The 25,934-nt window shown below is 47.3% G+C and overlaps 1 protein-coding gene across 8 annotated transcripts in view; it reads right to left on the bottom strand.

Moving 5' to 3' along the window:
• PPFIBP2 (PPFIA binding protein 2) overlaps nucleotides 1-25,934 on the bottom strand; it is a 260,115-nt gene that overhangs the window by 190,606 nt on the left and 43,575 nt on the right. For 6 of the 8 annotated variants that reach the window (XM_074997329.1, XM_074997330.1, XM_074997322.1 and 3 more), the window contains exon 2: nucleotides 16,663-16,760. In XM_074997329.1, the coding sequence (XP_074853430.1) occupies nucleotides 16,663-16,726 (64 nt within the window). In that variant the 5' untranslated portion in view covers nucleotides 16,727-16,760. Of the gene's footprint in view, nucleotides 1-16,662; nucleotides 16,761-16,858; nucleotides 16,936-25,934 lie in introns of those variants that run through there. The other 2 variants (XM_074997324.1, XM_074997323.1) reach the window with 2 other exon arrangements.

Genomic DNA, 25,934 nt, shown 5'->3' with positions numbered 1-25,934 from the left:
GACTCACAAAGCAACTTTCAGAAAGCAGAGAGAACAACAAGAATTCTTGTGGCACCTTATAGACTAACAGATATTTCGGAGCATATGCTTTTGTGGGGAAAGACCTGCTTCATCAGATGCATGGGGGGGGGTTGGTTTCAGAAGGGTATTTAAAGAGTGGGGTCTCAGTAAGAGGGAGGGCCAGAGATGACAAGGTCTATTCAGCAAGGTGGAAATGGCCCAGTATGAACAGCACTTATCAAGAGGAAAAAACATGTCAGATCAGACGGGGGGATGTGAGCCTTTGTCAGAATCTAATGGGGAGCTGTCAGCACCCAGAGCAGAGAAACTGCCTTTGTAACCTGCGAGCCACTCCCAATCTCTGTTTAATCCATGGTTAATGGAGTCAAATTTGCAAATAAATTGCAGCTCAGAGATTTCTCTCTCCATTTGATTTTTGAAATTTTTTTGTTTCAGGACTGTCACCTTTAAATCTGCCACTGAGTGTCCAGGGAGATTAAAGTGTTCCCCCACAGGCTTCTGTACATTACCGTTCCTGATGTCTGATTTATGTCCATTTTTTCTTTTATGGAGAGACTGTCCAGTTTGGCCAATGTAAATTGCAGTGGGGCATTGCTGGCACATGATGGCATATATTATATTAGTAGATGTGCGGGTAAAGGAGCCCCTGATGATATAGTTGGTGTTAGGTCCTGTGATGATATCACTGGTGTAGATATCAAAACAAAAAGCAGTCAAGTAGCACTTTAAAGACTAGCAAAATAGTTTATTAGGTGAGCTTTCGTGGGACAGACCCACTTCTTCAGACCATAGCCAGACCAGAACAACTCAATATTTAAGGCACAGAGAACCAAAAACAGTAAGCAAGGAGGACAAATCAGAAAAAGATAATCAAGGTGGGCAAATCAGAGAGTGGAGGGGTTGGGGGGAAGGTCAAGAATTATATTGAGCCAAGTATGCAGACGAGCCCCTATAGTGACTCAGAAAGTTCCCATCCCGCTTTAAACCATGTATTAATGTGCCGAATTTGAATATAAAAGCCAGCTCGGCTGCTTCCCTTTCCAGAAAGGTGCGATAATTCTTCTTCAGTAACACACATACCTTTAGGTCATTGACAGAATGCCCCATTCCATTAAAATGTTGACTAACTGGTTTGTGGATCTGGAGTGTTTTGATGTCTGTTTTGTGCCCATTGACCCTTTGTCTAAGGGAGTTAGAAGTCTGTGCAATATACAAAGCATCTGGGCATTGTTGGCACATGATGGCATATATGATGTCAGTAGAGGAGCATGAGAAAGTGCCCGTGATTCTGTGAGTAACCTGGTTAGGTCCAGTGATGGTATTTCCAGAGAAGATATGCAGACAAAGCTGGCAGCGGGCTTTGTTGCAGGGAAAGGTTCCAGGACTGGTGTTCCTGGAGTATAGACTGTGGCTGTTAGTGAGGATCCTCATGGGGTTGCAAATGCGACTGTACCTAAGAGCTTGACTGTAAACAGTGGATCTAGTCACGTGTGCAGGATGGAAACTAGAAGGGTGTAGATAAGTATAGCGATCAGTAGGTTTTCAATACAGTGTGCTACTGATCAGGCCATCCTTGATTAGTACTGTAGTGTCCAGGAAATGTATCTCTTGCATGTTGTAATCGAGGCATAAGTTGATGGTGGGGTGTAGATTGTTAAAGTCTCTGTGGAATTCTTCTAGGGTCCAAATCCTATGGTGTAGATATATGAGCAGAGTTGGCAGCGAGGACTGTCCCCTCCTCCTCCCCGCCCCAAGTGCAGTAAAGGACAACACCATAAAGTGTCAGTGTAAATGGGCTCTGAGCACTGTTAGCTGTCCCTCTTGTCCAGGTGGTTTGTACTGAGAGAGCTCTCTTCCAGAGCTCCACGCTTTCATTTTCACATGCATTTTTCAGTTTATAAGTGTAAACAATGCCTATAATTAGGCAGGCCAAAAAAAGAACAGTAAACAGCAAAAAGACACAAAAACTAACAGACAAATCACATCAGAAGAAGGAAGCTTGCCAAACAATCAGAGGCACCACCGGACAATCGAGCTGCTAAAGGAATACCAAAGGAAGCTGAGGCCATTGCAGAGAGGCTAAATAAATTTTTGGTCCCCATCTTCATGGCAGAGGATGTGAATGAAATTGTCACCTAAAAAGAATGCCCAGGTGTAGAAAAGCTGGGGAGCTATTCCATCTTAAGGTATCAATACAAGTAGTACTGGAACAAATTTATAAAATTAAGCTAATAAGTCACGAGGAGCAGATGGTATTCACCCAAGAGTTTGGAAGTACTTCAAATATGAACCTGCAGAATTATTGACTATGGTATATAACCTATCAGCACACTCAGACTCTGATGTAACGGTGATTTAAAAAAAAAGGTTCCAGAGCTGATCCTGGCAATTACAAGCCACTAAAACTAATTTCAGTACCAGGCAAATTGGTTGAAACTACATTAAAAAACAGAATTATCAGACACATAGATGAACGTGCAACGAAGGGTCCTGTGGCACCTTATAGACTAACAGAAAAGTTTTGAGCATGAGCTTTCGTGAACACAGACTCACTTCATCAGATGCATCTGATGAAGTGAGTCTGTGCTCACGAAAGCTCATGCTCAAAACTTTTCTGTTACTCTGTAAGGTGCCACAGGACCCTTCGTTGCTGTTACAGATCCAGACTAACACGGCTACCCCTCTGATAGATGAACATGATAGGCTGAGTCAGTCTTCCCCGAGTGCTCCTTTAAGCAGTGTGGTGGTCCAGTGGCCCTACTGGCTGCTTGGCAGGCTTCATGGTTTTGATTTAATTTTGTTGTTGTTTGTCTGTGATATAAACCATACAAAAATATTTAACAGGTTCAATATTCACAGCTCCCTTCTGAATCAAACACAAAGTTTACCATCATCTTTTTTACAGGGGGGGATGTAAAAGAGGTGAAATTACTTGCTCAAAGCCAGAGAGTCTGTCAAAGTTATGTCCATCATTCTGTGCAGGCTTTACTAGAGCTGAAATAAGGGACATACTCTTTTGACTGAGCCTTTTGCTTACAAGGTAAGCAAGGGATCAGTCCTGTTCACTGGTAACACATTACACTCATCAAGGGAAACTTTAAATGAGGCAGCTAACTTTAGGCTAACAGGCGTGGCCATATGTAGAAGTCCCTTGAGTTCCCACACATCCTCATATAACTCAAATTTCATGTAAGCCAGGGTGGGGGGTGGCATTTTTCCCCAGTGGAACACACATTTTGCATCCAGGAAAGCAGTAGGAGCACCTGGAGCTGTTTTTGAAAGGTAAGTCCTGGGCTTGGGGGAAGGTTGGGAAGGGTTAAACCTGGCGGTGTGTTGGGGCTGCGGGAGGAGGGCAGTGGGGTTAAGCTTGATGTGGGTTAGGACTGCGGGGGAGGGGGTGGGGAACTGAGCTGGGGCTGTGTGGCCCTGAGGGGGCAGGCTGAGCTGGAGCCAGGTGACGGGGGTGGTGATCTGGAGCCGCACAGGATGCGGGGTGAGCCAGGGCTGGGGGGAACGGGATTTTGAGTTGTGCTTAATTCACATTAATGTGAGTTAAATGCAACTCGAAATTGTGCATTTCGAAGGATTACTGTATAAATAGACATCATGTTCCTCTCCACATGCTAAAACTGTGTATCATATCCAATGCACTGAAAGTGAAAAATCCATCACAATCAACATACTACGCTGATTACAGTGAGAGATTGTGCCACACACACTCAAAGAAACGGAGGGACCTCCTAATCAGTACCCTGTAAAACAAACAGGAGAGGGTCAGGAATGATCTCTGACCTAGAGACTCTCATTAATAACCAAACTGCCACACAAAGTGCCACATGGCAGGACTTTAATAACACAAGACAAACAATTTATAACCCTCACTCCATCTCCCTACAAAAGAAAATGGACAATAAACTAAACTCCTTTGTGCCACAGGGAACTACAACTATGACAGCCTCAGCTCACCAGATAACATTGATGGTCTCTCCAGCTTCAGACTTAGCCTGGCAGAAGAGCCTGTCCTACACGGGGGACTCTCTTTCTGCCCAACCACCATCACGAACATAATACAATTCTGTGGTGACCTGGCAGCCTATTTTTGCCGTCACTGTTTGAAGGAATACAGGAGGGTCTCAACATTCGCAAGGGTTCTGGGTTCAGAACCCTCCCAGTGTTGATTTTTGCGAATGGGTTGGGAGAGCAGAGAGCCCCAGCAAGCAGCAGCGTGGGTGGTCCCTGCCCCAGAGCCCTGGGGAAGCGCTGGATGCTGGTGGTCCTGCCCTGAAGCCCTGGGGAAGCCACCGCAGCTGCCGGTGCTCCTGGCCCCAGAGCCCCAGGGAAGTGAGGATACTCCCGAATAACTGAATTCGCAAATGTGGCACTCATGAATGGCGAGACCCTACTGTACTTCCAACATGCCAATGTACTGACCCGTTAGATCCCTCCCACCAACACCACAAGAGAACGAATTCTACGTGGACTCCACCTGACAGCTGTAATGACAGTCTGGACTTCTATACTGAATGCTTCTGCAAACGTGCACAGGCTGACATTGTGCACAACACCATGTGACACACAACTTCAGCCACGCTGAACGTAACGCTATCCAGAGTCTCAAAAATAACTCTGGCATTATAATCAAACGTCTGACAAATGGGGGGCTGTCGTCATCAAAAATGAGTCAGACTATGGATGGGAGGCAACTAGGCAACTCTTCAACACCATTTTCTCCTGAGCTCTTTCCTCTGATCCCACTAAGGAGTACCAAAGAAACTACATCTTCTGCTCAAGAAAATCCCTGCTTCAGCTCAGGACCCAAATTTATCCAGACAAATCTACAGAGCCCTGGCCAGGAATATTGTCTGCTACCCAAGATCCATAACCCTGGAAACCCCACATATCCTTTCATTTCAGGTATTGGCACCCTTACTACCGGACTATCCTGCTGTGTTGACTCCCTCATCAAACCCTATACTACCAGCACTCCTAGCTATCTCGAGGACACCACTGATTTCCTGAGGAAACTGCAGAACAGCCATAATCGTCCTGAAAGCAACATCCTTGCCACCATAGATGTAGAAGCTCCTTACACCGATATTCCACATGAATATGGACTACAAGCCATCGGGAACACCATCCCAGATGATGTTATAGCACGTCTGGTAGCTGAACTTTGTGACTTTGTCAATTTGGAGACAATTTATACCTCCAAGCCAGCAATGCTATTATAGGCACCTGCATAGCCACACAATATGCCAACATTTTTAAGGCTAACTTAGAACTACATTTCCTCAGCTCCTGTTCCCCATCAACCCTCCTTTACTTACATTATATCAATGATATCTTCATTATATGGATCCATGGTAAGGAGACCTTTGAAGAATTCCACTGGGATTTCAATGATTTGCACCTCACTATCAGACTCAGCCTTGACCATTTCAAACAAAAGACCCATTCCCTGAACATTACAGTACAAATGAACAATGGACAAATTAATACCACTCTGTACTGAAAACTGACCTACAGCTACTCTTACCTACATGCCTTCAGCTTCCATCCAGGACACATCACATGATCCATTGTTAACAGTGAAGTCCTAAGATATAACCGCAACTGCTCCAATCCCACTAACAGACAAAAAAACTACAAGATCCCTTCCAAGCATTCATAAAACTTAATTATCCACCCGGAGTAGTAAAGAAACAGATTGACAGACCCAGACGCCAGCTACTTTATAACACACCCAAGAAGGTAAACAGCAGAACACCAATTGTCATCACCTATAGCCTTCAGTTTAACGCCCTCCAGTGCATTATTGACAATCTGCAATCTATATTGGAACATGATACCTCACTCTCACAGGCCTGTTTTTTTCCTACAGACAGCCACCCAATCTCAAGAAAATACTAGCAGCCACACACACCATACTACAAAAACACTAACCCAGAAATCTAGCCCTACAACAAACCCCAATGCCAGCTCTGTCCACATATCTATCCTACAGACATCATCACAGGACCTACGCACATCAGCCACACCATCGGGAGATCATCCCTAATGTGACATATGCCATCATATATCAGCAATATCCTTTTGTCAAGTACATTGGACAAACTGGACAGTCCCTGTGCCAAAGGATGAATGGACATAAATCAGACACCAGGAATAGAAATACACACAAACCTGTAGGGGAACACTTAAATTTTGTAGGACATACAATAACGTAACGGTAACAATTTTTTACAGATGGATTTTAACACCAGATTACAACGGGAGACATCTGAATTGAAATTCATTTGCAAGTTTGACGCATTTAATCGGGGGGCCGGGGAGGGAGGATTAACAGAGATCTCAATGATCTTACACATTATAAGGACAATTTCTCCATCTTTGATATTCGCAGGAATGGCACCCATCCTACTTAACTTAAGGTGCCCTCTTCTTTCTTCTCTTTTCTCATTTTTTCCTTCTTCTTCCCTCACTGGTACGTACGTATGTATGTACGTGTACACACACACACACACACACACACACACACACACACACACACAGAGTTTGCCAGAGAACCTGACGAAGTGAGTCTTATCCACAAAAGCTCATTACCTAATAAGTACAATTCTTGGTCTTTAAGGTGCTACAGGACTGCTCTTTTTCTGAAACTTTCAGTTAATCACTCAGCATTCCATATTCAGACAGCTCTGAGGGTAGGTTATCAGTATAGCTGTACTGAAGCAGAAAAGACTTGGAAACTCTGACCTATCTGTCAAATTTGATCAAGCCTAGTACAATTCAATCTGGGAATCTAGTCTGACAGTCTTACACTCACACTCTATAACACTGATATATTTGATATTCCACTGAGCCGTACGCTCTATAGTAAGACTGTTTTTATTTGGATGAGCAATACTGGGCCTGTTCAGATTTGGGGGCACACTATTTTCAAATTGAAAAGACTAAAATTAGCTTTGTACTTGTACGTATAGGCACCTAAAACAAATCAGGTCACTTATTTTAATGCTCAACTGTGAAACTGTACGTTTGTCTATAGGCAATCAAATTTGAAAATCATCATCATAATCCATTATATTAACATTAAACTAAACTATATGGCTACGTCTACACTAGCCGGCTACTTTGAAGTAGCCAGCACAACGTCGAAATAGCACCCCTAGCGTCTACACGCGCCAGGTGCTATTTCGAGGTTGAAATCGACGTTAAGCGGCAAGACATCAAAATCGCTATTCCCATCAGAAAATGGGAAGAGCTCCCTACTCCGACTTTGAATGTCGAAGTAGGGTGTGTGTAGACGATCCACGTCCCGCTACCTCGAAATAGTGGAGTCCTCCATGGCGGCAATCAGCTGAAGGGTTGAGACGCTCTGTCCAGCCCCTGCGGGGCTCTATGGTCTCTGCACTCAGAGCCTCTTAAAGCCGCAGGGATCCAGAAACCCCGTAGCAGGAAGCTGGCAGCGTGCATGCAGCAGCCCTACCACGTGGTGTCCCTGCACTGCCAGAGGGACATCATGGCAGCCAGCCAGCGTCACGAGCGCCCCCAGAGTTCCCCCTCTGGGCCATCCCAGGACTCCCAGGCCTCCAGCCGGTGGGGTAGGAAGCGGGTCCCTCCTGGACAGACCCTGAGCTCTGAGACCTGCTGGGGTTCTGGGGGGAGGAGGAGGAGGTGCTGCATGTCATGGGGAGCAAGCGGCAGAACGCAGAGGCGTTCGCCCAGCTGGCCGAGGGCCGGGCTGCCCAGGGTCACCCTGACCATGTCAGGAGCAAGGTCGAGGAGTTGTGGCAGGGTTATGCCTGGGCCCGGGACTCGGCCAGCCGGTCTGGGGCTGCCCCTGCTGCTTGCCCCTATTACCGGGAGCTCAGGGCTATCCTGGGCCCCTGGGGCACCTCCTCCCCCGCAACCACCCTTGACACCACAGCCGACAAGCCCCAGCCAGCCTAGGAGACAGGGTCAGGACCGGAGGCCAGCCCTGCCCCCACACGCCTACAGCCGGGACCCTCCACCCCAGCCACGGAGTGGTCCAGTGAGGAGTGGGAGCTGGTGCCGGACGTGCTGTCCCACAGCTCCAGCCGGGTGTCTGCTTCATGGGCATCTCTGGAGCCTGGCAGTGCACCATCAGGTACGTACCCCACAGGGCACAGACCCCCGAGCACTGGGCAGGGGCACCACTTGACCAGGGGCCCCCCCACATCCCCACAACACCCCAGCCTGACATGGCCCAGGCAATCCACAGCACAGGGACGGTGCCACAGCCACCAGTGCCCAGCAGCACCTCCACCCATGGACAGTGCCATGCCCCACCCCCAGTGGGAGGGGAGAGGGGAGGACCACTGAAGGGGGCCACCCACGGGATCACTGCACGCACCAATGGGGGATGGATGGGGTGGGGACACAGGCCCTTGGGGGGATGGGGGATGGGCCATGGGTCAAGGCTGGGTACTCATGGCCTCTCCTCCCCTTTTCCCCCTATTTCTGCAGCCGCACGATCCGTCGTCCCCGACAGCCCTCCCAGACCACCGGAGCACCAGCTGTCGGGGACACCACCTGCCCCAGTCCAGGTCCACTCCTGGGGACAACACCGCCGCACCACCACCACATACGACCCAGAGGTGACTGCCGCCCTTCGGCACCAGGCGGACCTCATGGAGCGGAGGCTCCAATTCGAGGAGCGGGAGGCCTCCTCGTGCCGGGAGGCCTGGTGTGAGCTCATGGCCACCCTTCAGAGAGTGGCCAATACTCTTGAGGAGCTGGTGGCCCGTCTGCCTCCCCCCGATGTCCTCCGTCCTGCCCTCCCCACCACCCCGCCCGCTGATGTCCCGCCCACTGATGTCCTGCCTGCTGCCCCACCCACCAGCTCCTCAGAGCAGGAGCCACCCGGAGCCACGGACCCACCTCGGCCATACCTCCCCGTGCTCCTGGCCCCCAGCCAGCCTCGCCGGGGACCTCAGCTGAGAGGGGGACTGGCCAGCCAGACATGGTGGGGGTCGCGCCCTTCCACCGCTGCCCCAGAATTATGGGCCGATGGGTAGCCTGCCTACATCTCCCCCCTGTAAATAGTTGTCCCCACCCTTGTATACAGTTATTTATAGTTGACCCCCCCATTATAGTTTGTAGAGATGTCCCCACTTGTACATAATTATTGTTTTCATTAATCTGTTCTTTTTGCTAATATTATTATTTATTTGCCAAAAAGAGGTGACATTTTTGTTTTTCTTGTAAATAATGACAGTTTTATTTTTCCCAAAACCTGTGTCCCGTGTGCTTTTGGTGAGGGTGAGGTGTGGGTGCAGGGGCGGAGTGCAGGGATGGCCGGGGGGTGGTCGCTCACTGGGGCCCCTGGTGAAAGTACTTCCTTAGGGCCTCCCGGACCCGGACCCCGTCCTGGTGGGCCTGGCAGCTCGGGGCAGCGGCTGGTTGCGGGTAGGCTGTTGCAGCCTCCTGTGCCCTGCCCTGCACGAAGGCCTCCCCCTTGCTTTCCACCAGGTTGTGGAGTGTGCAGCAGGCCCCCACAACCTGCGAGATGTTTGGGAGGCCCAGATCTAGGCATGCCAGGAGGCAATGCCAGCGGCCTTTCAGGCGCCCGAAGGCTCACTCGACCACTTGTCGGGCATGGTTGAGGTGGGTGTTGTAGCGCTCCTGGCTGTCAGAGAGGTGGCCTGTATAGGGCCGCATAAACCAGGGCTGGAGGGGGTATGCCACATCCGCCACAAGGCAGAGGGATACGGTGGTGGTATCCCCCAGAGGGATCTCCCTCTGGGGGATGTAGGTCCCCGCTTGCAGTCGGCAGCATAGTCCCAAATTCCAGAAAATGCGGGCTTCATGGGTAGAGCCGGGCCAGCCCACATAGATGTCCTGGAAGCAGCCACGGCTGTTGACCATGGCCTGCAGGACCACAGAGTGGTAGCCCTTCCTGTTGACATAGCGGCCACCACTGTGATCTGGGGCACGGATGGGGATGTGGGTCCCATCAAGGGCTCTGAAGCAGTTGGGGAATCCCATGGTGGCGAATCCCTCGACGGCCGCGTCCAGGTCCCCAACTCGGACGACCCTCTTCAGCAGCAGGGCATTGAATGCACGCACCACCTGTGGGGAGGGAACACGGGTGACTGTGAGTGTTTGCAGAGTGTGACCCCCTCACCCAGGCCCCCCCTCCTGAGGCCCCCTCACCCAAGCCCCCCTCCTGAGGCCCTCCTCACCCAGGCCCCCCTCTCCAGCAGGGAGTTCAGCCCCAGGCCTCCTTACCTCCATGAGGACAGTCCCGACTGTGGCCTTTCCCACTCCAAACTGCTGTCCCACAGAGCGGTAGCTGTCTGGAGTGGCCAGCTTCCAGACAGCTATTGCGACCCTCTTCTCAACGGGGAGGGTGCGCCGCATGTGGGTGTCCTGGTGCCTGAGTGCGGGGGTGAGCCACTGGCAGAGCTCCATGAAGTTCTGCCGGCTCATGCGGAAGTTCCACAGCCACTGGTCATCATTCCATTGCCCCATAACCAGGTGCTCCCACCACTCGGTGCTGGAGGAGTAGCTCCAGAGTCGGCGGGGCACCCGACGGGGGAGGGCGAGGAGGGCCCAATGGTCGGGGGCATATCCTGTTGCTCCTGGGGAGGGCTTCCATTCCAGAAGCTGCTGGGCGGCTGCCCAGGCAGCATCTAGAAGGGTGCCTGCTCTGCAGGAGACAGTTTGTAGGGCTTCCAGCTGCTGCTTGAGGTCCATGTCTGTGGGCTCGAGGTCTGCGAGGCTTGTCTCACCAACGCAGGGCTGCTCGTGAAGTGCAGGCCGAGTGTGTTTGTGAGGGGCCCTTTAAGGGAGTGGCTTGCAGCTGCCCCGGAAGGGCTAATGTGCTCTGTGACCCGGTTCGTGGGCTTTCCTGCCCCCTTATTTTGAAGTAGGGGGCTTGTGTGTGTGGACGTCCCATGTTTCCCTCCGGGGCGGCTCTTTTCGATGTTCCCCGGCACTACTTCGACGTTTGCCAGTCCTGGAGGACGTGTAGACAATAATCGTTGAAGTAGCCTATTTCGAAGTTCTTACTTTGAAATAGGCTACTTAGGCTATGTCTACACTAGGACACAACGTCGATGTGGGATTATTTTGGGATAAAAAGGGGCAAATTCCAGTGCTGTGAAACAAAGGCGGTACAGGTAAGTATAATTAAAATTCAAAACTATACACTGGGAACTAAACAGCCACAGAGAACTCTCTCTTGGTGAAAAGCATAGATTTTGTGTCTTAGAAGTAGACATCTTGCAAGACAGAGAGCAACAGCATTGCATAGCCCTTTCCCATGGCACACTCCATATCTTCACCAAAGATTCACCCTGAAAGGAAAGTTCTTTCTAGCAGTCACTTAGGATTCCAGCAAGTAAGTCATCAGCCCTAACACCCTGCTTGCCAAGCACCCAGTCCTCCCTTCTGAGAAATCGTCACAACCCTACTTTCCTCTGATGATTTTGGAAAGCATCCAGGTTGGCTTGCAAAGCATTCCAGGACTTCCAGCCTGGACATCTGGATCATGCCGCTGAGAGGATAAGAACCGATCTGGCTGGTTACCAGGATCCTAGGTTTGAAGCAAGATGGGTTATTAAGCAGAATCCAAATTCAGGGTTCAACAGAAGTGTTTGATCTCTGGGTGAAGACAGGATGGGCAATACAAAATTTTCAACCAGCCTGACAATCCTTCTGAAAAAGGGGGCCCTTTTCAGACCCTGACCTGGAACTTAAGAAAGCTTGCTTCAGTTTCCTGCTGCACCACAGGCTCCCTGGGTGACCTTGGACAAGTGACTTAGGCTGCATCTACACTACAAGATAACCGCTGCACATATTTATGGGGAGAGACCCCACCACGGAGCCTGGCATGATTGATGACAGTTGTGGAGGCCCTGGTCCGGAGTCCGAGGTGAGCCAAGAGGAGCTGGGTGCCCCACAGGAAGAGGCCAACAGAGAGGAGGAAGGGGGCAATGAGCAAAGGACTGAGGAAGTTCTTCCAGACAGCCCAGAGCTCTTCAGCATAGACCTGAAACCAGTCACCTCCGCTCCAGTCCCTGAGCCCCCGACCAAACTGTTTGGGTGAGTATTTATTCTGCATGCTAGAAGCGGGTTGTGGGTGGGTACAGGTTTGCTATGGATCTGTGCCCCTCAGAACAGCGTATATATGTTTCTTGAGCTGGAGCATGTTCCCATTTTGGAGATCTCCTTGAAGGCCTCATCTGGGCAGTCTTGCAATTTTTTTTCTTTTTTTCTTTTTTTTTTTTTACAAGGTTCTTGGGCAGGCCTGACTTCTTGTAGCTCTCATGGTAACACACCTTGCCACGCCAGGCACCCAGATAGTGATCTGGTGTCATGGCACCACACAGCATTTTAACAAATTTTCCAGGCTTGTGGTCACACAGCATGAGTAGGTCTTCTTTATCCATATCTGTTAGTTTTAGGAGAGTGATATCTTCTTTGGCAACCTACAGAACCACAGGAATTTGCATCGGATTTTTTTTACCATGCTTCCTGCACTTTTACATTTCCCTTGAGCAGCTGGCACGTGCTCAGTTCTCCACCCCCCAAAGCAGGTTGCAGGCTCTGGGAGGCCAATCACTTTTTTATGTATCTTTCCACCATCATTTCTTTTTACAGGGATCCCCTACATCACGCAGCTGCTGGGCTCTGTGAGGTGTCTCCTATCCCATGTCCTTTTCCAGCCAGCATTTCTTTTTATTTTACAGGGATCCCCCCATGCAGCTGTCCACGTGGCTGTAATCAAACCCTCCCCCACCATCCTCTCTCACCATGTGGCTGCCAGGAGCCTTGCTTGTTGGGGAGGATTGCTCCTGGATGGCTGAAATTTTTCTCCCCTGCACCAGGACACCTGATGGCTTCTCCTGCTTTGCAGCCCTCCACTTTCCCTGGATAGCAGATAACTGCTTATAGCTTACCTAGTCCACAAAGAAATGTGCTAGATAAGTGATGGCAAATGATGTATTGTGAAACGCACACTTAGAATCACACCTGTAATAAGCCTTTAACAGTCTTGCAAAAAGAAACTTTCCCTGATAGTAGACACAGAGACCCATTCATTCTATTTGAAAGCACATTTTATGAATTGTATCTTTATTTTGACCTTCACTTTCCAGCTGCCATGCCCCGGTCAAGGAAGAGAAAAATGTGCAAGTAGGATACCATCCTGCAGCACATGGAGTAGAATGAAGCAGACAAAAAATAGTAAGCTGACAAAGGACGCTGCTCAGCGGCCTCGTAGTACAGCTCAGTGGCATCAGAGTCAAGCTGAGCTGCAGCACAGAATGCTTGATTTCCAGCAGAAGCAAGTGGCAAAGCAGAGTGAGGCCATGGAAAAGATCATAATGGCAGTGATGGAGCAAATGGAGGTCCTGCACTCTCTGCTGCAGCTGGAGAAGGTCTCCCAACACAGGAGCTGATACCTGCTGCCTGGAGTCCCCTGAAGAGAAGTCACCCACCCCTGTTATCGCAGTCCCAGCACACAGGGAGGGCGGGCAAGGATAGGCTGCCATTCTAGCCCCAAGGGCCACTGCAAAAAGCTATTCAAGCACCCTTGACAATGCTTTTTTTCCCTGCCACTTACACCCCTCAAAATAAAATAATTCCTTTGAGCTCAGTGTGATTTTGTGGCATGCAGGAGTGGTAGGGAACACAAATCATTGTGGGGAACCAGGCAAGGTGGGTGAGGGCTGAAGGCACAGCTACCCACTGCTATGCCCAGGTCTGCAGGGGACATGCAGCTGACAGAATCGGGTGGGTTGGGGGAAGGATGAAGGTTCAGCTGCCTACCGCTATGCCCAGGTCCACAGAGGATGTGTGGCACAGGGAACCCAGGTGGGTTGGGGGAGGGCTTAAGGCACAACTGCCCACCACATGCATTCTACTTACTGCAACTTATCCCCCTCCCACCAAGTAAAAGCATTCTTTCATTAAGTCACAGTATGATTTATTGGCATGACAGAGAAATACATAGGTAGCATGTGCGTTACAGATCTTTCATAAAGCTGTTTTAAAGTGTCCCTAATTGCTGATGCCTCAGCATGGTTATTGGTGAATGGCTGTGTAGGTGGCTACGAGTAAACCCTGCCTATGGCCTCAGCTTTGGAATTGCAGGTGGACAGCAAAGTCTCCTGCTCGGATTCACAAATGTTATGCAAAATAGCTTACGCTGTAATAACGGTGGGGGCAGTAGTTTCATAAAAGGTCCAAATGGGTCAATAAGCATCTGAACCTCACTTTTAAATGGCCAAAAGCACATTCAACCATCCTTCTGTATCTGCTGAGTCTCTGATTAAAGTTTTCCTTGCTGGGGTCCAGGGCGTCTGTGCTGTAGCGGACAAGGACTCTAAAGAATGACTAAGTTTAAAGCCCATGCTAGAATGATGTACAATTTCTCTCCCATCTCTCATAAAAAACAAAAAATACTGTAAGACAAAACCAATTTCAAATCTGCAAGACTTTATTTAAGTGTAACAAATGTATGTTTCTGGTTGAATTTTTAAAACAACCTCAGATGTAATATTATGGTACTATCAACTCATGAGGAGCTCTAAGTGTTTCCTTGGAGAGAAAATAAAAGGTAAAAACAATTTACAATCTACGTGATTTTGAAGCCTATGATCCATTTTCAAAAGCAGCCCATGAGCCTAAGTCTCACAGAAAGTTAATGGCACTTCAGCACTTTTGAAAGTGATACCCACAGTTATTACATCATTCTGTGTTTGCTACAGCTGATAGCACATTTTTTCTAAATCATCTAGTTTCTGAAAACAAGAGCCAAAATGCCCATTTTGGGGTGGTGAACTATAAAACTGTTTGCATGTTTCATAAGTTGGTAAATTGTGGAAATATGAATAAAATTCTAGCAATCTCTTACTGGTTTAAAATATTTTTCACGTGATTTTATGTTTGATGAAAAGGTAAAAAAGAAAAATAATGCATACTTCAAGTTTGCCTGCACCACTTCCTGATTGGCATAAAAAGTTGTTTTGGGATATGTTGAGCAGTACACAGAATATATATTTTTCAACTCAGACTTGAAGAGAAGGCCAGAAGATCACAGTGATTCCTTCTGGACTTGGAAACTATGGAAGCATTTTCTATATATTCTGTACCTTTACAAATTAAGTTGCCTACTTGCTGATGTTCTCTATAACCTGCTACATGTAGTGCGCCCAGAACAAGGAGGACCTTTGTGGTTGGCCCAGATCCTTTAAAATAAAAATCCTGGACATGTATCTATTACCTGGGGTTATGGAGCAACACTTTGAGACACCATTATGAGCCATGAGAGGCTCAGCTTTATTGAGAAATTATAAAGAACTGCATACCGAAGTGCCAAAGGCTGTGTTCATCCTCCTGGGGTAGTAGGAGAGAATGAGGTTCTGAGCAGTAGAGGCTGACCCTCTCTAACCCATAACTCTCTCATCCAGCAACATCTGTAATCTGGCATGATTTTAGTTAGCCAGATGACCACTTATCATGGGTGTGACCATGTTTCCCATGGGCTCATAAAGTTTGTTTCCAACCACCAGTCCTGGATCTCAATACTTTGTGCTGTTATTTAGCTGTAATTTACCCCAAGTGTCTTCTAAGGGCCCAGTAAGCAGTGGAAATGTTGGTAACGTGCTAGACAATACTGATCTCCTGTGGTCCGGCAAATTCTCTCCTTTGGCAGTGGTTAAATCCTGAGGGTGCTGGACAGGAGAGGTTCAACCTGAGCCATGTACTTTAAAAGCTAGTAAGTGTTCTCCCATTCAGCAGAGGGTAAGGTCATAATTGTACCCAGATATCTACCCTGGAACATGTTCGGCTTATAATACTGCCTGTGGGAATCCAAAGGCCAATGCAGGCCTCACCACAGAGGTATTCTTTCCCCCCGCTTGTACATAAGAATGCTGAGAGACAGAAATGCTTGCTTCTACGTGTGCATATCGGATGACTGTAAAGCGCTTGCTTGTGCAAGCAGACGATAATTTAGCACTAGGAGACAGAGTGCTGACGAAGAGCAAATGAGTTATATCTTCTCGCTCCCTAAAACACTGTCCCAAAAGTAACAGCACATCACTTAATAAAAGCACATGGGGTGGTTCAAACTTGTCAAGACTGCAGAATGAGTGTTGCAAGCACAAATTTAATTTTCTAAATTCAACATTTAACACACAAACTGTGAGCTCTTTCCCAATAACTCAGTGACCAGGCCCATGCTATAAGGCAAATTTGGGAATTAGTGGTTATTATAATGTTCATGAGATTGCAGCAAAACAAGCTCCAGCTGGCAGGCACTCTGCTTCACACCCTAGTGTATGTTTAATTCCTCCTATAACTTTACAGAGAGATAAAGATTTGTCCGACTGCAATGCCGTGAAGGTGGGGTTTTAATCTGATTTCTTTAAAATCAACTTGCAGATATGAAGTTTTCCAATGCTCCTACTGGTTATTGTTTGTCTCTAAAATAGGGAGCAGGAAGAAGAAAGAAAGACTGACTTAGAAAGACAAAGATTGGTAGCGAAAATAAAAGGCCCAAGTATACCCAGGTCTCGCTGGCTGTCAAAGGGCATTGCAGATATTCAGTTTTTAGGATCAGGTTCCAATCAAATCAGTTGGATCTCAAATAAAGTGGTAACATACCTGCAATGAGATCATCCATCTGTTCTAGGGCTGCTTCAAGCATATGACTAGCATCAGAAGCCATGATTTCTGACGTGCCCCAACCCTTATTCCTCCTACTGAAAAATAAAATGAAAAGAGGGACATGAAGCCACGCATATTACACTAAATCACAGATATTTTAGAGAACATATTTCAGTATGGCTCTGCTACAAACCCAGCCACATGAGCTGTGCCAACAAGCTGAATTAATCCACTGGCAAAACAAGGCACGGTGACATAAAAATAAATGGAGCCGCCTCAGTCCCTGCAGCAGCCATTGCCAGCAGCATAATGACCTGCAAAGTTTGTTAAAGAGCCACATGCAGCTCACACAGAGCTGCCCCATTGGCTAACTGCGACGCCTGAGGTTACCCTGACCCAGCTGCAGCTGCTGTGAGTGCTCGCAGTGCACCCCCCAGCCCAAGAACTCGCCAGCTGGTTTTTAAGGGTGTTGGGGGGCTGCTGGGTGAGCAGGGCTTGGGGGAGAAGCTGGGTTTGTAGGGGTGCTGAGGGGCTGCCAGGCAAGTAGGGCTTAGGGGAGAAGCTGGGGGGGGGGCATGTTAGGAGGCTGCCAGATACATGTAGCTTGAGGGAGAAGCTGGGTTTGTTAGGTGTCAGGGGGCAGCTGGGTGAGTGGGGCTCTGGGGAGAAGCTGGGTTTGGGCAGTGGACATAGGGTGGACAGAGGGGAGGAGCAGGCTGGGGTCAGTCTGCCCCCTGCCACTCCCTCCTCTTTATCTCCACTACCTGTTGCCCTGGCTACTCCATCCTGCCCTGATCCATGGAGGGTGCAGCCTGCTCAGCCAGCCCTCCCGGCTGCAGCCCAGCTGCCTGGGCGCCAATCTCTGCAGCAGGTGTGAGGGGAAGCAGACACCAGTGTCACCTGAGCTGCCTCCTTCTGGGTGTGGCTGAAGCCTCTTCCTGTGACTCACTTTACCTCCCTGCCTCCTTATCTCTACAACAGATCAGTCAGGACTCCTGCCTCTGAAGGATCCATGCCAGCACAGTGTGATTCAAATAACTGTTTACTTACTGTGTCTCACATGTAAGACCTAGTCACACACATACACCACCGCTCTGGCTGGCTGTTAAACAAAGAACACACTGAGCACCACTGGTGTGCTGATTTTCAGAGATACTGCCTAATTTTTACATCCCAGTGCAGTGCCTAATACTTATTCCCTAGGATACTGCAAGTGGTTTGCAAAGAGCTACAATGAGAGAAAGCCCTATGTTGTGGTACCTGTTATCGGCCTCTCTCCACATGCAAGATAGCACACTGGCCTTTAAACCCAGGGCTGTGAGTTCAATCCTTGAGGGGAGGACTTTTAAGGTTCTGGGGCAGATTAGATTTAAAAAAAGTGGGTCAGGGATGGGGATAGGTCCTGCTGTGAGTGCAGGGGACTGGACTTGATGACCCTTCAAGGTCCCTTCCAGTTCTGAGTATGTATATCTCCTTGGTAGGGTTTTCTTTGGGCGTGAGGTGGGATGTGACATCTGGATGGCTGAGTTATCTAAAAAAGAAGATACTGGCAAAAGTATGGTTTGATGTTATTTGTTAAGGACTCTCTGATATTCCCACGCATTGCAGCTCTTGAAGTATTCATTTTGTAACTCAATTTGAAAAATTCGTTATTTCAGTTGCAGACCCCTGTTCTGGGCTTTGTGGTAGGTAATGCCCCTCACTAGAGCCAAAAACGCAGATAACGTTCTTACACTCCTCCCCAGGGTGCCACCTGGGAACAGAACTCAATCTCTTCCTTGCCTGAATCCCTCAAACAAATGATCTGTCCCAGTAACTACTCATGGTAGGGTCATTCTGATAGGCAGGATGTCCAATTTGCTGTCTCCCCACTTGGATAATGCACTTTCTCTGCAACTGTTATCCCTGCCAGCCAGCTCACTTGGTGCTCAGTGTGCCTCCTGCCCTAACCATTTCTTCTGGCAGGCAAGGTGCTCTCCTCAACTGCATCTGCCTTGGCATGCTTTGCACCTCAACTTTAACCTCCAGACAGATTTTACACAGCTGGTGTCTTCAGGTCCTGGGCAGGCCTGAGGCCCTCATAGCTATAATAAATAAATAATAAATTATAACAAAACATGTTTACCATTTATTATTTATTTATTATTTTCCCAGGTTCTATGAAATAACTAGTATGAATTTATAAACGCGATGGGGTGCAAATTAATATTCTGGTCTCAGGTGCAAAATTAGCTAGTTACAGTACTGCTTCCTGGACTCAAATTTTGTCTTAGAAGAGCAAGTCTTGACTCTGATTGTTCTGAAAATCAACTGCTTCTAAGGTTGAACATTTTTGTAATTAATCATTCCAGTGCTAAAATGTGAAACATGGACACTTATGAATGTGGTCAAAATAAATACATTTCTATAATTTGACTCCTGTGTTTAATTTTGATCACTCTGTTTTTATAAATGAAGGCTGCAACTACCTTTAAATTCCAAATTTCAAATATAAATGTATAGTATATGTGTGTTTATAGTTTATAATATACAACTATGTACACACACACACACACACACACACACACACACACACACACAAATATTATATACAGTAAATTCGTTCATATCTAGCAGCCCCAGGACTGGGAGGTTGCCAGATTGTCAAATATTCAGGATAGAAGAGAGGTATACCTAGTAATGCATAACACTAAAGAACAACAAGATTAGATAGTAAGAAACTATCAAACATGTATGCAGAGTTCTTTATTTGCCAACAACAGTAGTGTTGAACACTGTACACTTATACTCTATTTGCCGTACTTATTTGTATTTACTTTCACTATACTGTATTATAGAAAACGTAACTAAAATGTACTTATAGTTAAAATGCCAGTTCTTTGAAAGTTCTGGGTGATAGAATGGTGGATATGAAAGAGTTTACTGTATGTGTGAATATATATAAAAAAATAATGGTGGCATATGGCAGCTCAGGTGGTTAATCATAGATTTCCACAGGATGGCTACTTCACTCTTCTGTATGCTTGAGTACAATCAAGATGTGACATGTCTGCACTTTTGCTCAAGTAGTTTCCCAGAAGGATATTTTGACTTTTACTTAAATACATATTTTCAAAGTAGCATCACTTTTACTCAAGTAACATTTCGCATTACCTATTTCAACCACTGCACAGCATGAATCAATGCTCACAGTCTAACATCTTGTCTGACTCCTCTCTCCACACACTTGACTATTGCCCAAGCTCTGGGTTACTTCATAGAATCACAGAATCCTAGGGCTGGAAGAGACCTCAGGAGGTCGAGTCCGGAACCCTGTCTAAAGCGGGATTAACCCCAACTAAATCATCTCAGCCAGGGCTTTGTCAGGCCGGGACTTAAATATCTCTAGGGATGGAGATTCTACCACCTCTCTAGGCAACACATTCCAGTGCTTCACCACCCTCCTGGTGAAACAGTTTTTTCCCTAATAACCAAGCTACATCACCCCCTCTGTAACTTGAGACCATTGCTCCTTGTTCTGCCATCCATCTCCACTGAGAACAGACACTCTTCATCCTCTTTAGAGCCCCCCTTTCAGGAAGTTGAAGGCTGCTATCAAATCACCCCTCCGTCTTCTCTTCTGCAAACTAAATAAGTCCAGATCCCTCAGCCTCTCCTCACAGGTCATGTGCTCCAGCCCCCTAATCATTTTTATTGCCCTCTCTGGACCCACTCCAATGCGTCCACATGCTTCTTCCATAACATATTGAAAACAGAGCTTCCTTTTTTCATCCAGCTCACAAATATTCTCCATCTGTCATTTCACTTCGTTAATTAGCTACCTAGTGTGACAGACTACTGGCCAGAGAGCCCAAGTCAGAGCTCTGTTATGGCAGCCCCACTCAAAGAGGGTTATAGGAACTGGCTGACCAAACCCTGGCCTGATAGTTGGCAACTGTTAGCACCTAAGCAGAGGCATTATATAAAGCAGCTAGGAGTGCAAGAAAGGGTAAAGATAGAGACACAGAGAGGAAGGGAAGGAGCCAGGGCATAGAAGGCTCCACTTCCCCATAGCTGGGTAACCAGAGGCATTTCTGTGACTTACTATATATAAGAGGTGATGGGAATTTCACGCACAATCAAATCATGGGTGTTTGAAACTGGAGTGGTTTCCACTGAGTGTATGGATCGAACAGGAGCCTTGGGCCCAGAAGCATGAGAGACCCCACTACGCTAGTTACCTCTGAGTGATGGGGGAGGGACCAATGTTGCCTGTAAGCTGTATAATTGTGTGGGTGCTTAGGAAAGATCGAACAATATCATCAATGCTGCCTCAGGAGACTCCTAAATATCTCTTGGGAGGGTATGTGCACAAACACTAGCGTCCTGGATGAGTCAAACATGACCAGCATGGAAGCCATTATCATTCATCAACAACTTTGTCGGACTGGTCACCAGGTTTGGATGTCTGATCAGCGCCCCCCAAAACAGATTCTGTTTTCTGAGCTGGAGGAAGGACAGAGGAGTGTTCAGCATCAGCAGAAGTGATATAAGGACATGCTGAAGGCACACATGAAAAAGTGCAGCATCGATGTTGAGACCTGGGAGAACCTTGCCCAACACCGTCTCCAGTGAAGAATGGAAATCTGTGAGGGGGTGGAGCAACTTGAGAGGTCGTGACGCAGTGCAGACAAGGAGAGGCAGGGAAGAAGAAAAGAGAGTCAAAAACTGCCCCAAGCCTCTCCAACACCTGCCCCTGCTGTAATAAGACCTGCAGCCCCAGAATTGGGCTCACCAGCCATCAATGGCCTCATAAATAGGAGGGTGACATGAAGATGTCCGACTTGTTATCGAGTAATTGCTGAGAGACAGTGAGACAGAAGAGATTCAAATTCCACCCAGCTGATTAGCAGAGCAGGTTTTTTGTTCCTACTGGTGGTGCACACATTCATCCATTCCTCAGTACACAAAATTTTATTCTGCATATGGAGGGAAAAAAATCTGCATGTTGATGAAAAAGATTAGAAGTATTAGGGAGGGACCAAAAACACCCTGCTAGTGGTGAACGAAGGGGCAAGACAGAGTTTGAGGGAGGTACTGAGGCTCAACAGCAAGGTGGGGCGACAGCTAGTTCCAGGCTTGGCAGAAGGATCCTAGTTCTTGTCACCTGTTCCCAGGCCCATTCTAGATCCTTTGGATCCTGGCACCTGGCTCCATCTTAGGTCCTACTGTTGCTGCTCCAGCACATTGGGTCCCACTCTTGCTCCCTCAGGATATGCGCAAGTTCCATATTTCCATTGCAGAAAGACTCTAGCTGATCTCCCCCACCCCACCCGCTCGTTATCTTCTTCCTAACTTCATGTCTCATATTCTAAAGCAGTGTTAAATTTCTCATTCGGAGGTCAGCTTCCAGCTGACAAACACATTACTGTAAAATCCCAGACAATATTTTCCAAAAATATCTCAATTTCCACGTGGGTCAAAGATCACGTAATTCCCCCACCAGATTCTTTTCCAAGTAACAGAACCCGCCATCAAGAGACAACATTTCAAAAGAAAAAGAAAACGCACCACCCTTTGGCAGTCTGTGCTAGGGATAGGTGCTGGACACCTGGTGATTGGGAAAGCCCATGACCCCCACTTCTGAGAACCGGAATTCAGCATGGTGTAACGAGGGGGTGTCCCAGGCTTCCCGTTCAGCTGTAACTGAACCCGCGTGGTGTGAAAGTAGGAATCTTGCCTCTGGCCAAGATGTCCCTTTGTCATGACGAAGGAGCGGCCAGGGCAAACTGTTCCTCCCCCCACTTCTGCAATCCTTTCAGTCCCACGGGTACTAAGAAAATCTTTGAAGTGCTCACCCGTTCTGGGCCCTCACCAGGAATTGTTTTATTGCTCCCTCCCCAACTACAACTGTGGGAGGGGGCTTGTGTTCCGCTGGATCCTAAACAATTCCTTAATCTGTTTATGATAGCACCAACTTTGGCTCCATAGGCTTTTCACTTCTATATGCTGGCCTATCTTTCACATCACTATAATACTCAAATCAAAAATTGCTACAGGTCTAAGAAAGCAACTTTAATCAGCATTTTGTGTTTTGTCCGCTCTCCTGTGGGGGGAGCTTGATTCACTCCTTGGTGGTGCCTCAGAGTCATTCAGACCACCTTCTCCTGCAAGTTTCTGAACCCCATAAAAGGGCACCCTATACAAGGGCACACAGTGTCTGCATTACTGCAGTTCCACAAGGGAGGAAAGCTGTAACATGCATTTAAGACTCCACAGAAGAGCTGCCACTGGAAGGGAATTCTCCCCCTTGCAAGCTGCTCACTTCTGGGGCTGTGGTGACGGGCTGTAGACCTCCACAGGTGCAAGGATTTGTGTGCTTGTGGGGCCTAGGTCTGCTCCTCCTGGAGTTGAGACATCTGGGCACAGCTCCTCTGGGCTACCTCAACTGGTTCCCTTTGAGGAGCAGTCAGTGCTGTCTGGTGTTTTCTGCTCGGTGTCCCCCTTTGACTTCCTACTTTTAATTCTGAGGCCCTTACTTCCAACTTTAAAGTTATACAGTTGTTAGGTGATAAACTTTAACAAGCAATCCTATAAGAACTTCTAGCTATAATTCACTTTAAAAGGGATGTTTAAGGAGAAAATATGACTTTTCATATGATGGGATTACCAATGTGAATTCCAGCACCAGTTCTGAAAATTGGAGAATAGGGCAGTTGCCCTGGGCACCAATTTCCAGAAAGAACTGTTCTGCGTTTTCCCCTTAATTAATATGCACATAATACCAGATTTGATAGTGCAATACTTTGCTTTAAAATAGCAAGTTATTAAACTGTCTTTTTAAAGCTATCACAGCCAACCTTTCTTACTTACTTATATAAAGATACATTAGATTTCAAAGAATAAAGAAAGCTATTGGTCCTTGAAGTGAAATAAGCCAACTTTGCTGACTTCCAACAGCTGCAAAAACCAAATGTACAACAGAGTGTCTGTAGAAGGCTGGGGGTATGCTCCCAATATAGAGAAGGGGGTAGATGGCTGGCTGAGTTTCATTTCTGAGTGGAATGATTATTTTAAATTTAATTCAATTGTATTTATTGAATTTAATTCAATTGTATTTATTGTAGGGTTAGTTATATTAGAAATACCAAGAATCCTGGATAGATAAATTTTATTATTGTAATAATAAAATTAAAAGTTAATAAATAAATAGCTCCAATGACAAGATATGTATATGAAGATATTTTTGGGTAGGATTCATCCAATTATATTTCTATTTTCCACTGTCAGTAACATGACTGATAATTATACACCCATGTTTACTCTCACAAAAGCTTCCTGGAGATAAACACTAGCATGCAGAATCAATCAGACATAAAATAGAATTATGCATTAAAAAATGGTTCCCCCCCATGTTTTTTTTTAAATTAGGGAAACAGTCATACAATGCTGGAAGAATTCCTAAGGCTAACAGTCCAAACCTTTGTAGCATAAAAAACATCCTGGCTCAGTAGCAAATCTGCAACGGTGGAAAATATAGATATGAACACAAATATAGATTTGAAAGTGACCTCAAGGTCCAGCCCTCTGGGCTGATGCAGGACCAAGCATACCTAGACAAGGCCTGGGAAAAATGCGGCTAGCAGGCAGGACCCGGCCAGCCAAGCCACTGGATTCGCCCACAAAAGCCTTAACCAGGTCCCAGCCACACCCGTTCAGTGCTCAGAAAGGTCAGCTGTGGGGGTCTGTGAATACGAGCCTGGGGGAGTGGGGAGAGACTTATCACACTCCCCTTGCCCCCTGCAAAATCTTACAGCTCCCACTGGACAGTTTCCAGACAGTAGAAGCTCATGTTTATGGACATATTGATTGCAGTTCAGCTCTGCTGATGCCATTGTCATCTCTCCTGCTCAGTGATGACATAATGAGTTGCAAATGTCTGCACCAAGCACCACGTTGTAGCCTTGACTATGCCAGGAAAATGGTTCAAGATGCCTTCACCCTTATCAAATGAGACTTCACTATTGGAGGTGATAATACAGCTGAAAAATTCTTTGAGAGGACACCAGGGCTGCTGCTACACTACCACTGTCCCGTCGGAGGGGACATGATAATGAGGCGATTCAAAGCAGGCTAATGAGGAGCTGACATGCATATTCAGCGCCTCATTAGCATAATGGCAGCCATGCGAACAGACTTCAAATTTCAGATTGACAGTAAAGATGGGGGCAGCTTCGAAATAAGTGCTGTACTTCGACATTCCCTTACTCCGACCTAGTTCTGTGGGAGTAAGGGAATTTCAAATGTGTCCCCATCTATACTGTCAATCTGCATTTCAAAGTCTGCACTTGGAAATTCACTCCGCCACCACTATACTAATAAGGTGATAAATATGCATGTCGGCACCTCATTAGCCTGCTTTGAATTACCTCATTACCATGCCCCCTCCAACAGGACAATGGTAGTGTCACAGCAGCCCAGGAGGTCCTTCAATCCTGTCAGCTATTGCAGTAAACAGCTAAGTTGATCTGCAGAAGGGCTTGGTGTGCACCAAGTAGAAAGCCGGTGCATATCTAACATCCAGATTGTGCAGACACCTCTATGCACTGGTCATGTGAGGTTTTGGACAAATCACCAGAAAGAAAATATCCTGGTTGACACAGCAGTGCAATCCCCTTGGTAGGAAGGCCAGGTGGGGCGACAGTTGAACTTTGACCTTGTACAACACTATGTACGGGGGCACCAAAGTAAGAGGCCTAATCTTGGAGATTCATTTCACTGAAGTAATAGTTTCAAGGAATGCTAACTTCCATGCCAGGAGAGAAAGGGAACAAGAAGCTAAAGATTTAAAGGGCAGGTCCATGAGCCCAGAGAGAAACAGGTTGAGGTCTCAATACGGAAGCAAGTCCCAGATGGTGGAAAGAGTCTTTCAAGGCCTTTTAGGAACCTAACAGTCATATCATGCAAAAATACTGAACTATCCTTGACACAAGGGTAGAAGGCTGATATAACTACCAGTGAACCTTGCTCAGAGAGAAGATGAGGTCCTGGTGCTTCAGATTAATCAGGTAACCAAGAGTGAACTATAAAGACAATTGGGTTGGCTATACTCCACTTCACTGCCCACTCTGCTCTGGTGGAGGGCTTCCTGCTCTCCAAGGGAACCTGCTGTACATGTCTACAGCAGGCTTATCCCTCTACACTCAGCTATGCAGCATCCCTGCTGTGGAGAGAAGTGCAGTGAGGTTCAGGTGTAACAGTGATCCTGCAAGAGCAGGTCCGGGTGAGTA

This window comes from Carettochelys insculpta, chromosome 6 (assembly GCF_033958435.1).
Source record: "Carettochelys insculpta isolate YL-2023 chromosome 6, ASM3395843v1, whole genome shotgun sequence".
Taxonomy (NCBI): Eukaryota; Metazoa; Chordata; order Testudines; family Carettochelyidae; genus Carettochelys; species Carettochelys insculpta.
This window is presented reverse-complemented; position numbering and strand designations above follow the sequence as displayed.